The following is a 13,894-nucleotide window of genomic DNA, read 5'->3' as shown; positions in this document are numbered from 1 at the left end:
TATCTCTTATTCCTTTCCCTTAAGGTTTCACTTCCTCGATGCACTAAATTCCGTGTCCATAGAAACACTTTGAACATTTTGTTTTACCTTTTTGATGCTTTTGAAAATGTCACCTGTCTCTGCATGTCTCTCTTTCCTGAATTATCCGAATCAGTTGGCAGAACATGTCTTGCCAAACTTGTCAACAAAAAGCAGCATGCAAATGAACAATTTATCAAAAGTGAGTCTCAATCAGTCAAGAAACAAAAAACTTGTGAATCTAACGGTGACATATGAGGTGTAGTTCAGACATCTTTCATTCTCAGAGGATTATTTGTTTCTTGTATCTGGGTTCGTGCTCTGCTCCGGGTCTTTGTAGGCTTAATGTAGCCGATACGCTGCTGTTTCAAATGCAGGTCTCAGACTTTGTCACCTTGAATACCTGTTACTGCTGCGGAACTGTCAAAACAAACTAACACAGAAACACTTTTATGTCGACTACTTTTTGCCAATGATGGATGTCAGTTTGGGAATCAGCCATTATCTGTTTCTGTCTCTCCTTCACTGACAGTGGTGAGAAAACACCCAGTGTTTCTGGGCCGACCCCACCGAACATGGCTGAGACAAGAGCCTCTACACATCCAGAGGGTCCTCCAAGTCAATCGGACGCTCTACATTGGAGCCAGGTACAACACACACACACACACACATACACACACACACACAGACATCTAACTAAAATGTCTGTCTGTCCTTTGATTTTCTGAACAACCAATCCAATCTGATTGACTTCATACTTGGTGGGTGTGCTGAGGACTCAAGAAGGTGCAATGTAGAGTGCGAGCCCTTGAGATTTAAAGGACATATTAGTTACTAGTGCATCATGTACACACTGTATTCTATTGAGTATTTATCCCTATTAACTGTTACACCACTGAGCCACATGTTGTGTGCAGCTCAGTCTCCATCACATGCTACAGTATATTCAAGAACAGATGAAGAAAGAGAGACCAGAGATTTTACATTGCCACAAACTCAAACATTTAAAGTATCTGCAATGAAACTTTTGCACTGAACGCTTGAGATGCAGTGTACACCCTGGACAGATTGCCAGACTATCACAGGGCTGACCCATAGAGACAGACAACCATTCACTCTCACATTCACACCTACGGCCAATTTAGGGACACTGATTCACTTAACCTACATGTCTCTGGACTGTGGGAGGAAGCCTGGGGAAAACCCACACTGATACTTGAGAACATGCAAATTCTGTACAGAAGGGCTCCCCCACTGCAGGGTGCAAACCAGGAACCCTCCTGGTGTGAGGGGACAATGCTAAGCACCACACTACCATGCTGCAGAATGAAGGCTTTTGTTCACAGAAATAGCCTGCTCCCAAATAGCTAACTGTTAGCAAATGACCCGTATCCTCTTGCATTGCTAGAGGACACAATTTTAGGCATTTTCCGACCACAGGAACTCTTTAAATAGTTGTAAGAACCCTCCCTTTTTGTTGTGTCCGCACTGCAACATCTAGGAATGATCATAGTTCTTCAAACACCTTTTCAGGGACTTTGTCAAATTCTTTTTCAGAGTAGGTCCCAGCGCGAGAGGACCATGAGTGATGTAAGTGTATGTTGATTGGTCAAACACAGCCAGTGCAGCACCAGCAGCAGCCATTTTTTAAGACCTGTTAGCTGTGTAAACAGCAGACAACACCAAACACCAACAACAGCTCTTAACAAAAGCAATATAACAAAACAGAAAAATGGACCGGCAGTGAATTCAAGGCTTCACTTAGCATATATGTGACAGCTGAAATACAATGCAAGTGACAGAGCTATACCAACGACTGGTCAGCTTACAATATGCCAGTTCCGCGTTCCTTTTGGTGGTGTGAATGCAAACAGAAAAAAGGCCCTTGAAGGTATTTGTGTGTAGTTCTTGTAGGCATTTTCTCTCAGGGAGTCCCAGAACAGTTTGGTCCAAAAACACCTTATGTCAAGGCAGGTGTATTGCTCAGGACCCATTGCTCTGCCACAGTTTAAAGTGTGAAGTTGTTTAGATGAGCATTTCACAGGAGAGATTCAAGCAGAAATACCAGATGACAAGCAATCGACCTGTTCTGAACAGGCACATTTTGAACAGGCACTGCACTTACGCTTATGAAATTAAAGTATAAGCAGCTGATTTATGTATTTATCTACAGTAAGAGTAAGCTTTGAGAAATCTGGGGCCTGTGATATGCCTTTGATTGCTTGCATCACACACATATACAAGTACAAATATAGCTCTGTCAGAGCCATTTTCAGCTTTAATATCTGTTGGATTGTCTGTTATCGCTGCATTTGTTGCCAGGCAACCTACTTTCAATGGACATTATTTTAGGAGTTACAGTGTCTGAGCCTAAAACCTACAGTTATTTAAAAAACACATCATCAGTATTTTAGCTGTAGAGAGGTGAGGGATCCTTGTTGATTTTATTAACGGTGGCAGATCCAACATTGTGGTTAGTGTTTCAACATGCTGTGCACATATTAACATTCTTTTATTAGCATTTAGCTGTGGCTTAGTACTGCTGGGGCTACTTTTGGACTCTCCATGGATTGAGGGGATTTCACTGACATGTACTGATTTTTCTGCAAAACTCTGCCATCGCTGGTGTGACCAGCCCTCAGAGGTATACTATGCAGGACTATTGGTTGCTGTCCGTAAACAAGCTCGCCAGCAAAAGTGAAAGTAAAAGCCAATCCCAGATTCACTCTCATGTGGCGTTTTGCTCGCTTTATTTACATTTTTGCAGCGCTGTGTCTCTTGGATGCCTGCTGGCACCTGGTCACTGCCTGACCTCACTTGAGCACTATGGGGTTACGCACCCATAAATGTTCCAGACACAGAAAATACAGGAATACAAATTAAAACCAGGAGTCTCTGTGGAAGCATACACCGCCACACACTTATAGTGGGTTTGACTCTATACATTGTTTTTTAGGAAAATCCTGCACAGTGTGACTTCAACAAACCTTGCATTATTTAAACATTACAAATTGGAGTTCAGTTTTTGTTACACAATTAAAGAGCATAGTTCTGTAATCTTTTCTGATTACTTGGTAAAATAAATGTCCAATTTATGCGAGACTTGGGCAAGGTTTTTTGTAACAAATGTGTTACAGTATAGCATCATTTAAAGGCTGATATTTGGCCCAACAAATGTCTTCTAGTTCAGTGTCCATACTATGCAGGTCTGCATCTGTCTGTCTGATAAATGTGCTGATCCTGGACAGACAGAAGCCCAGGTGGTCAGGAGGGCCAGACGAGGACTGCCTGCTGGTTTACACTGCAAAGCTACATCTGCTGCTCCCTGGAGCCGTTCAGGAGCCGACCTGAAACAGACTGAGCTAACAAAAAACACACACCTCAAGATTTACTGCCCGTGTTGTCCAAAAATTAATTTAGCCTGAAACATGCTAAAAAAAAATGAGATACAGTCAGTTTCCACATATGGCGCTGGTTATTTGCTGTATAGTGGCAGTCTGAAAGAAGACTGAAGTGGTTTACAGCAAGAGACGCCGCTGTGGTCCAGGAAATGACCCAGTCCCTGGCCTCCAGCTGGTCTAACCTCACTACTGAGAGATGGTAGTAAATATATCAAACTATGTAACATGGTTCCAGCCATTCTGTCTGCGCTCAGAGGGTCTATGAGCACACACATGCACACAGCCTGATACTAAAACTGCACACAGACGACTACAGCTACTGCAGTCGGCAGGTCTGCTTTAAAATATTACCAGAGCCATGAAGCAGTCTGAGAGACGTTAATTTCAATTTACAGCTGCAGAAATTTTTACTGAAAAGCAGAGGTAAACCGATATGAATGTCTCAGCCAACCGGATGATAATGAAATGCTAGACTGACAGGCGGAAAGACGAGAGAGGTGAGGGGGGTTCACGGCAGCATAAGGGATTCACAGAAAGAGCGTTTCGGGAGGATATTTATATATTTCTTGTAAGTGGCTAATAGTATTTGCGGCTTCCTGACAGAAAATGATGGGCCCAGAAAGAAACAGATCCATGTTCAAATGCTTGTGTGAGCCAGAGACAACCCAGCAGGGAGGCAGAGTTTTAAAATGTGTAATATATAAATAAGTACCTGTGTGGTGGCAGGTATGACTGCCAAAAGCTTCTACAGAGTGCATGGCCTGATAAGACGCCTCGCTCATCCCCAAATCCTGTCACCATTAGCATAGCTGCTCCTCAGACTGCAAGCGCTGCTAAATCCCTGCCCCAAGTACCTGCTGAGAGCAGCTACCGCTCCCTGTCCTCCTCCCATCCTCACTAAATGAAAGTAAACTATGTATTTGGCTGGTGGCTGGTGGAGTAAAGCGCCTTGCTGTGCTAAGCCCCATTTCATTGCTGTTCAGATGAGCAGCTGTGGATCCTGTGGTCCTCAGCCCTCAGATGGATCCAAAGGGCGAATCCACACAAATATAAACCAATTGGAGAGTGTTTATCTATTGACAAGATGACCAAAGGAATGAAGCCAGGGCTTGATTAACTGTTCCAATTGTGATAAAGTGTGAGAGGTTTTTGCCATCTGGCTCCATGCGTGTGTGTATTTACGTTTTGCATTTAGTGGAAAAGGAAAGTGTGCTGAGTTACTGCCAGGTTGGTGGTTGCTCAGTTTATTAGCCCACAGACGCTGACCTCAAAGGTCATGGCAGGGTCACGCAGAGGTCACAGCCAGGTCAAATGCCTCGTGGCAGACGGACAGGGAGACGCTCACTAGTGGCAAATACTGGAAAGCTTGGGAGGTAAAGCTGCCAGGCTGTTCAGCTATAGAGCTGCTAGCAGAGAAAGTTTAGCATGCAGGCGAGGACGAGAATGTGGGAAGAGACACAAGTGAAGACACCCACATGGACACATACCATAACCACTATGTACTCGTACTTTAAAGGATGCCCTGTGGACCAATCCTCATAGGACACTGTTTGGCAGTTGGTCTACAACAAGTTGAAGCACTTTGCCAGTGACTTGCAGATTGTTGTTAAACTACAACTTTAGAAAACTGTACTGCTGAATATTATTTTCATTATCAGCCCATTTACTGTTTTAAATAATCTGCTAAGCCTGATGATAGGTCAGTTTGAGGGACTGAACTTAAAGGCATAAAGAGTTGAAGGTATATTTTCAAAATGTGGCTTTTACTTACTCAAAAATAAAGAAAACTTTTCAAAATAAACCCATAAGATGTCACAAAAGAGGTCAGCTAGATAGAAAAAAGCTCATGCTATGAAAACTTAACCGGAACTGTATAGAAATGAACAAAACAAACTGACCTAACCAACTGAACACAAAGGGGAACATACTGTATATAATGGAAGATCAGACCATTTAGACACAAACTCTAAAAACAAAACTACAAATACAACAACATACAATTTAAAATAAACAGATTAGATATTTCAAAGTACCCATTCCTCTCAAAAATGTTTTTTTCCTCTGTTTATGTCCCCTAAAACATCTAACCTTGACTAAACTAAAGACTAAAGAGAGAGGTGTTTTCAGATTCCTCTACTGAAGGGACAATGTCTGTGCATTTTCCTAAAATCTGAGACTTGAATCTATGCCAGGCAAGCTAGATTAGGTACAAGACTAATAGGAAAGTCAATCGCTGTCTACTACGGGAAACACATATTGATGGGGGAACAGACTTCAGCACAATACCACCAAAGGACCCTTAAACCTCCAGTGCAAAGCTGACTTGTCAGTACAGAGAGCAGAGTTCGCATTAACGTATAGTGAAAGTTTGGACTGCAAACATGGTAGATGTCACAGTTTTTGGATGTAGAGCAGACCCTGGAGCAACATTTCACTATTTACCAAAAACTACATCATAAAGGATATTACTGTATGTTTCACAAACACTTATGTGGTGTCAGCACGCAAGCTATCAAGCTAACAAACAACGTAAATAAAAGATGCTGATGACACTTACTATGCTGATAGTCTGCTAGTCGCCAATTTTGGCGCACAACCGACTCCCCCTCTGAGTCTGGGTCTGACTGAACATGTATGGCTGATACTCTGCCATGTTTCCTCTAAAGCTAACACTAGCTATCTTGATGTGCAATGCTTTTTCACCGACCAACCAATAAGGAAGAATGAGTATATCTGCTTACCCATTTTTGGAGTTTTTATGCCTCTCAGCTGGCAACAGTCGTGGTTGGAGGCATTATTTTTTAAGGTTGTCTATCTTTCTGTACGTCTCATTCTCGTGATCGTGATGTTTCAAGAAGGCATTGAGGGAGTTTATTCATATTTGGAACACACATTTGGACCGCAAGTGACTTACGAATGTGTCAAGTTTGTAAAAAAAAAAAAAAAAACATTTTATTTTATAGTACAGTGGATTCCTGGCAAAGAGCTTTTATTTTGAAGTGCCATTCCCTGCTGTGGAGTGCGTGACTAACGGACAGCTACTTGACAGAGACAGCAAACTAGCTCAACAACATGGCCAAACACAGGTATGATGCCGAATATAGTAAACTGGGTGGACCTTGAGCTAATGACTAAGGAGAAATCTGGACCCCGTGGCTGCATCAGTTGGGAACCACTGGTCTAATAGAATAATATAATGAAGTGATGACATTTTATATCCAAAAGGGCCAAAGGTCAACTTTAATCTGACATTATTATGTTCAGCAAAAACACCTTCCTGGACATTATTCACCATCAAACTCAGGAACAGAAGGGGAGGCATTTCGTCAGACACTGAAACGGTGAAACTTGTCTTGAAACTGTGCTGATTTTGTTGATGATCTGTACTGCTGGGGAGGAGATGTGTCTGAAGCATCCATCTTTCAGAATATGTAGCTTCTTTGCAGCAACATTCATTTTTGAAGAGTTGTTGACTATAATGGCTAATGGCATATGAGTCTGGGCGGCCGTGGGGACAAACAACCATGGGTTGGTTATTCCTTTGTTTTTTAACTATTATTTTTCGCTTGTATGGACCCCAGGAAGAGTAGTTGCGACCTTGGTAGTAACTAATGTGGATCCAAATAAATAAATGTGGGAAACCATGTTGAACAAAATATTAGTATAACATTTTGAAAGGTTTCTGGAGAGGCTTTTTTTTTGAGAGAGAGAGAAAGAAAAAAGAAGCATTAAAAACAAATATCTCAAAATACAAATATATCCATATTGCAGTCCTTAAATGTTGTTGCTATTTAGTTACATGCCATTTTAAACATTTTCTTTTTGTTGATAGATAGTTCTTATTTTGTATTGCATGTGCAGGATTTTCTTGTTCCAGGTTTCTGTTGTATTTTTATGGATTTTGAGGCACATTTCTTGTCTCATTTTATGGATGTATGTTATCAATTATTAAGATATAGTTGTGTGTGGTGTTTGTGATTTCAGCCCTTAGGCTCAAGTATACAGATGTTGTTTGTACGTGCTTTGAGTTTGATGCCTGAAGACGTTCTCTGACCAAAACATTGCTCTCTCAATGAACTTAGTTGGTGGTGTGAGATTTTACTATAACCACTTTCCATTTTTGAGAGCACTACAAATTTCCTTGTTAGAATTCAGTATGTAATATCAAACTGGGGCACAGCTACTTACTTAGGCACATATTTACTGACACCCAAGTACATGCAAACTCACACACAGACGTGCCACAAAGTACTCTCCCTCAGTCAGCAGAAGTGTCAGGGAGACTAGGTGGTCAGCTCAAATCTTTCCATTTCAATTTCACCCAGTGGAGCAGCTTTTCCTACACACTATTTGCAGGGTCAGAGAGGCTCAGCGCTGCTCACACTAAACCACAATATGGCTGCCAGCAAGAAGAAGAGCAGGAAAACTAACAAGAAGAAATGCAGGAAAACTTGGCGGCTTAAAATGTCGTGACCTTGAGTCTGCTGCTGTTTGGTCGGCTGAGAGGAGAAAGTTCATGAGCTGGTCAAGTCAGATATGTAGGAAATGTTTACAGTTTCTCTTGATTCTGTGTTGACTTTATATTAGCCGGGTCAGAAAGGGTCTGAGGCGTTTATGAAATCACAGCTCAGACACGCGCACATCCTACACACATATACACATGGTCAGACAAAGGAAAAGAAATAGGAGACTTTTGATTTGTAGGTTTAAAGACTGGGTTTTGTGAGTTGAGGCCCCTTCCTAAGTTATGATCTAATGAATCCAGGCTATTCAAGGCTGCATGCGCACATCCTGCAACATAAAGAATGATGAAATCTTTATACAGTTTACATGTTGCCCTGAATCCTAACTTTCTACCACATGCAGCACACATTAAATCCACTAACATGCATACAAACAAACAAAAACATACAGGCCACAGGCTTTGCATCATTCAAACAACCTGGAAGGCAAGAGAAGAGATGGAGAGAGAAAGAGAAGCAGCAGCATAAATAATTCCCCCTCCTCTGCACTATCAGAGGCAACAGCGCTGGCTGCCAGCCACTCTGACTAGGAGGCCTGTTGCTATATTCATTATGTTAATGCTGAGACAACGCTGAAGCAGCCTGGATGAGATTACGCCTCACACTCTGGCCCACTCCACTGTTTGGAGAATGCTTAAACTCTGACCTGTTAAGCAGGGACGCACCAAGCAAGTGTTTGGTGATTTTGCACTTCTTCGCCACTTAGCCGTTGTCCTGCTTTGCTGGTTTGAGTAAGAGCGGGAATTCTAAAACGCCAAGAGGAAGTGGGATGAATTATTCAGGACTGGAGTAACCTGATGGCACTTGGCCTACCTGTGCTCTCATCATGCACACATTCTCATAGCTCGCTCTTTCAGAAAAAGATGCAAACACACACTGATACACACACTCAGGTGGTATGAATACTTATATGAGCAGGCAATACATGGATGCATACATGAGAACCCCTGCCTCTATCAGAGGAAAAAAGAGAAACCAAGAGAACGTGCAGCACTGGGAGGCAGAGCTGGATCAGAGATGGGATCGATACTGCTGCAATAACACAGCTATGGCAGATTTACAGATTAGCCCATTCAGAGCCAGGCTCCTTTGCAAAGATGAAGCCCAAGCTTCAGATCCATCCCAGCAGATACTGAGGCCTTGATCAATATGCAAACGTCAGCTGTTAGTGTGGCTGCTTAGCCTAACTCTCATCTAGTTGGCATTTTCACAGGAACATCCAAGGTTACTGCAGAATTATCAGCAGATTAAGAGTGCGAGAAAGCTGTGTTTGGAATATCATGAATACATGCATGGTGTTGGGTTTAGGACCACGTGTAGGCAGCATGTGGGGGGATGCAAGCATCAGTATAACAACTTGATTAAATCATCCATTAATTCAATTCCAGGCTTTTGAATAAGACTGATAAGCTGAATCCGGGGGCCTAGGAGCAAATTCAATGCAGCAAGTAGAGTTTAATGAGCGGAGGCAAAAGGCGAAGGGGAAATATGAGGCATCATTATGCAGTCGGGTACCATTTCTCACACATATTGGGAGAAATGGAAGACATTGTAAAGCTGTTCCCTAATCTCTGAGGGTCTGATCAACTCTAAACGAGTAAAAGTCTCTAATATATATGCATTGCATAGCTGCAAGCACAGAATTATTTAGTTGTAAAACCACACAGATTCAATATATAGTGGAAATATTCATACTCTGAGTTTGTGTTAGATGTGCGGCCTGGATTTCATCCAAAACAAAAATCTCCATCGACCTGCACTGTCCTGAACTAGCAATAATATCAATGCTGTACTTACTGCTGGTATTCATGGTTTGCTCAGTGCAACTTCTTGCCTTACCTTAAGCTTTGGATAGTGCTGTGTTGGCTGACTGCCACTCTTTCTCCACCTCTCCTTTTCTCTCCAGGGATGACCTTTTCCGCGTGGAGCTGGACATCGTTGCAGGAGACGAGATGTTCTACAGCAAGGTGAGCACCTTCTGGACAGATACCCGAAGGATTTACAACTTTCAGTGGATGTATAACTTGTCATTAGGCTGGAAAATGTCATTTCTCTACAACAGAGAAGAGCAAATGTAGCTAACCAGCAGTGCATGTGTGTTGTTTATTGTATAGAAAAGGACGTGGGAGTCGAACAAGAATGACATCAGGATCTGCAGGATGAAGGGGAAACATGAGGTGAGGCGTTGTTACTGCTTCTCCATCTTTTCTGTATTTATAAAACAGAAGTATTCTCTGTCTTTGACTCTGTCTCTCTCATAAAAGAGTGAAAACAGCACATCAAACCAACATTAATTGATTTTGTTCAGCCACATGAGGGAAATTCAATGCCCTGTTTACACAACATTGACCTATTATCACTTTATGAAGTTGATAAGACAGAAATTGTTTATTTACACATCCAGCAGACAAGGAGCAACATAAGCACTGATTTGGAGTTGTGTTTCTGGCCTCCCGGCGTATGTAAGACCGATAATCCCCCTCCTTTTAGCTCTGTTTTTTGCACACTTTCTTCTGCCTGGTGATATGGTTGACGGGAGTAGTTTGGTAGAAAGAAAATGAAACAGCTCACAACAAGGTCTGTGGATTAGCTTGAGTAATTGGGTCATGATTTCTGGAGAGAAATATTGCTGTTGATTTTTTCAAAATTATTTTTTTGGTGCTTCACATCTAGTTCCATTATATTCATGAAAAGGCAGACATCTCTATGGCTGACAGCAACAACACTGTCCAACTCACACCTATAGACTATATGAAATGATAGATGAAGCTACAGTGATGTCACCCATTGGGGACTGCCGTTTTGAAGCCTCAATTTTGCATGACAGCAGTTGCCATCTTGGTTTTTGGAGCCAGAAGTGACCATATTTAAACAAGAGGCTGGAGGAGCGAGGGGTAGATCTGACTAATAGACTGCTGTGACTCCTCACAGACAGCCTGTCACTAAAGTGGGTCCGCCCTTAAATATCCAAACGATCTTTCAAGTGGTCAAAGGACCGTAGTTTTGGCACTGTCACACTGGCTTCATATATCAGCTTTGGGGGTTGCCGCTTGCTCACACCAAAAGGATTTGGATTGATAAATAGCATGACAGTTCAAAGGAAAAATATGTGTTTTTATTTGGGGTTTAACTGTCCCAGTAGAGAGCATCATCATAAATAATGATAAAACATCACTTTAGATTAAAATGGCAGAGCAGTAGTTTTTACTTTGCAACATTTTTAAAATTAATTATCATAAAAATAAGATTTCATCAGTGTGAAATGGTTAAAAATGTGCCAAAATCAGATCACATAATTAATAGTAAAAAAAATCTGTCTGAAAAACACTTTAAAATCCCATTTGTAGCAAAAAAAAACCTCTCCATTTATTGATTTTTAAGTAACTTCAGCATTTCATTTGCATTTTTACTTTCTTTTACTGGAGGCGTTTTCTGAGGTGTTTCTCAGAATAGTAAATCAATCAGCTTCTTTTTGAAACTCGAATATTTTTAGTAAACCCCCAAAGCAAAACCATGTAAAGTAGAATTACAGATAAAATACTGGATGACAGTTTGTTAGTGAAACATGTCCGGTTGGTCTGAGCTTCTGTCTTCCGCTATCACTCCTTCTTACACATGTTGTTATGGCACAGTGTCCCACCTTTCTTACTGGAGCTTTTGGTTTCATTGTGCCAGTCATCTGCCCGTCATGCCTGCTGGCTCAGCCTCAAGAAGAGAAGGGCTCTGACCGCATATTATCTCATTGTCCCTGCTCATCTAACACATACACATCAATCAGAAGCACAGAGCCACTCCTACCTATACACCACTTGTTCCAGCGTCATGAGTTAGGAACGTGGTTTTTGCCCTCAGAAAAAGCAGGTGGGCGTTGGGAAAGTGATGCGATGAGGAAGTGATGGGGTGAAACGTCCCAGCAGCCACCAGCAGCCCACGCCTGAATACCTCTTATATCTCCAACACACATCCCTAGCTGCCACACATAAACAGCCTGCATTCAGTGCATGTGTGTGGGTGAGTGTAGTGGTGACGGTTGGCGGGGGAAACATGGGCTCTGTCCCCTCCAGGCAGAGAAAAAAATGACTTATTTAACACAGTGAGAGAACACCTGACATTAAATCTGTGTGAGACAGTGCCAGACAGGAACACAATGGAGAATAGAGGGACAGAGACAAAAAGCTCAGCTGAGAGGAGGAGAGGGGAGGAGGAGAAGGGAGACAGAGACGTGAGAGAGAAGAGACAAGTAGATAAGGAAGGAGAAGGGAGGAGGGGAGGGGAGGGGGAGGGGGGGGGGGGTCCTTGTTGGCCGGCCCTGAGGAGAGCTGTGGGGCTGACTGAGATATGAAAGGTCTTCTTGCCCCTAATGACTGTGCTGCCTGGTAAGACTGTGAGTCACACGGCAATGTGAGGAAGATAAGAACACTGCCAGGTCCTCTCAGTCAGCTCTCTGGGCTCAGACGCATATGAATGGTTGTGCTTGTATGCACATATGCACGCACACATTCAGTCACACACACACAGTTGCTCACTAGGATACAACTAAAAGCTGGTTCAATATTATTTAAATGCTGATACATTATTATTTTCAGGACTCTATAGTTAAAATGCAATTATTTTCATTCCAAATAACAGCCACAGAAAAAGTATTAAAAAGTTGGAAGTGCACATATTCTGCAATATAATGTAATCCTGTACAACAACAGCACAAACAACATTCTCACAAATGACAGTACAGTAATGTTTTTCAGCACCTGTCTGAAACAGTGTCAACAAAAGATGCCACATTTAAAAGGGGACCCCGCAGAGTTTTTGTGTTTTCAAATTCAGTGTTTCTCACCAAAGTGCATTATGTTTATCATTGCTTTTGTTGCAAAGCATTTATATTCATAAAGTTCGTAAAATGTGAAACCTGCATTGTTTACATTCATGTTTGCTAGCTTTCTGGCTTCTTCTTCCCTAATCTCTGTAAACAGATATCTGCATATATATGCAGAATCTGTAGGCAAAGTAACAAGATTTTGGGATCAGAAATGTTTTGTTTTGGTTTCCGTTTGTAGTCCCAGTAGTATTGTCCAATTAAGTTCGAGTGGCAGGTAAACAGTCCTCGCAGAAAATAAAAGAGGCTGAAATTCCTTTTCGGAATCCAACAACTATCGTCTGATAACAAGTTAGCTTAATATTGGCTTTTTAAATTACCTGCATTCAGACTGTGTCAGAGGTAGAACGGGTCGTCGCCAATCGGATAATCAGCAGTTCACCGGCTCCTCGGGTCTGCATGTCAAAGTATCCTTGAGCAAGATACTGAACCCCAAATTGTTCCTGATGATGCTTCCATGGGTGTGAGTGTGTTAAAAACTGAGTAGCAGGTGGCACCTTAGATGATAGCCTCAGCCACCAGTTTATGAAAGTGTGTGTGAATGGGTGAATGTGACTCGTAGTGTCGAAAGCGCTTTGAGTGGTCGGATGACTAGAAAGGCAGAATACAAATGCAGGTCCATTTACCATTTACCATATCTGTTTATAGAAATTAACCGAAATGACTGATGCATGGAAGAGGAAGTGTCAGCCCGGATATCAGCTGGCTATATTGTATCTCCCGAAATATTGTTTGCCGCCCCCAGAAGCTTTATCACTGTCAGACCAATAGCTGATGGATTCAGAGATTGCTTTTTCCCTGCATGTTGCTGGTGTATGGCTACCTCTCTTGGCACATTACCACCATAAGCCACCTGTTGATCAGATGAATAGTGTAAAACCATTGGCAGGGATGTGTGTGTTGTCACATGCAGGAGCGTCCTCATGCTCATGCACAATACAAAAGAATGGGCACCCACTAATAAAAATTGCACCATATCTCCAATACTAGTTGTCAAAACCACCACAGGGTGCCTTTAGGCTTCATAAATAAAGTTTCACAATAGCGATATACAAAGGTACAGTATCTTTTATGGAAAT

General features: G+C 42.1%; 1 protein-coding gene across 3 annotated transcripts in view; it reads left to right on the top strand.

Moving 5' to 3' along the window:
• sema6bb (sema domain, transmembrane domain (TM), and cytoplasmic domain, (semaphorin) 6Bb) overlaps positions 1 to 13,894 on the top strand; it is a 181,107-nt gene that overhangs the window by 83,387 nt on the left and 83,826 nt on the right. For all 3 annotated transcript variants that reach the window (XM_049588366.1, XM_049588365.1, XM_049588367.1), the window contains 3 exons: positions 551 to 665; positions 9,849 to 9,909; positions 10,057 to 10,119. In XM_049588366.1, coding sequence (XP_049444323.1) covers positions 551 to 665; positions 9,849 to 9,909; positions 10,057 to 10,119 — 239 coding nt within the window. The remainder of the gene's footprint in view (positions 1 to 550; positions 666 to 9,848; positions 9,910 to 10,056; positions 10,120 to 13,894) is intronic.

The sequence above is a fragment of the Epinephelus fuscoguttatus genome, linkage group LG10, assembly GCF_011397635.1.
Source record: "Epinephelus fuscoguttatus linkage group LG10, E.fuscoguttatus.final_Chr_v1".
Lineage (NCBI taxonomy): Eukaryota > Metazoa > Chordata > Actinopteri > Perciformes > Serranidae > Epinephelus > Epinephelus fuscoguttatus.
Note: the sequence above shows the minus strand (reverse complement) of the source record. Positions and strands in the feature narration are given on the sequence as shown.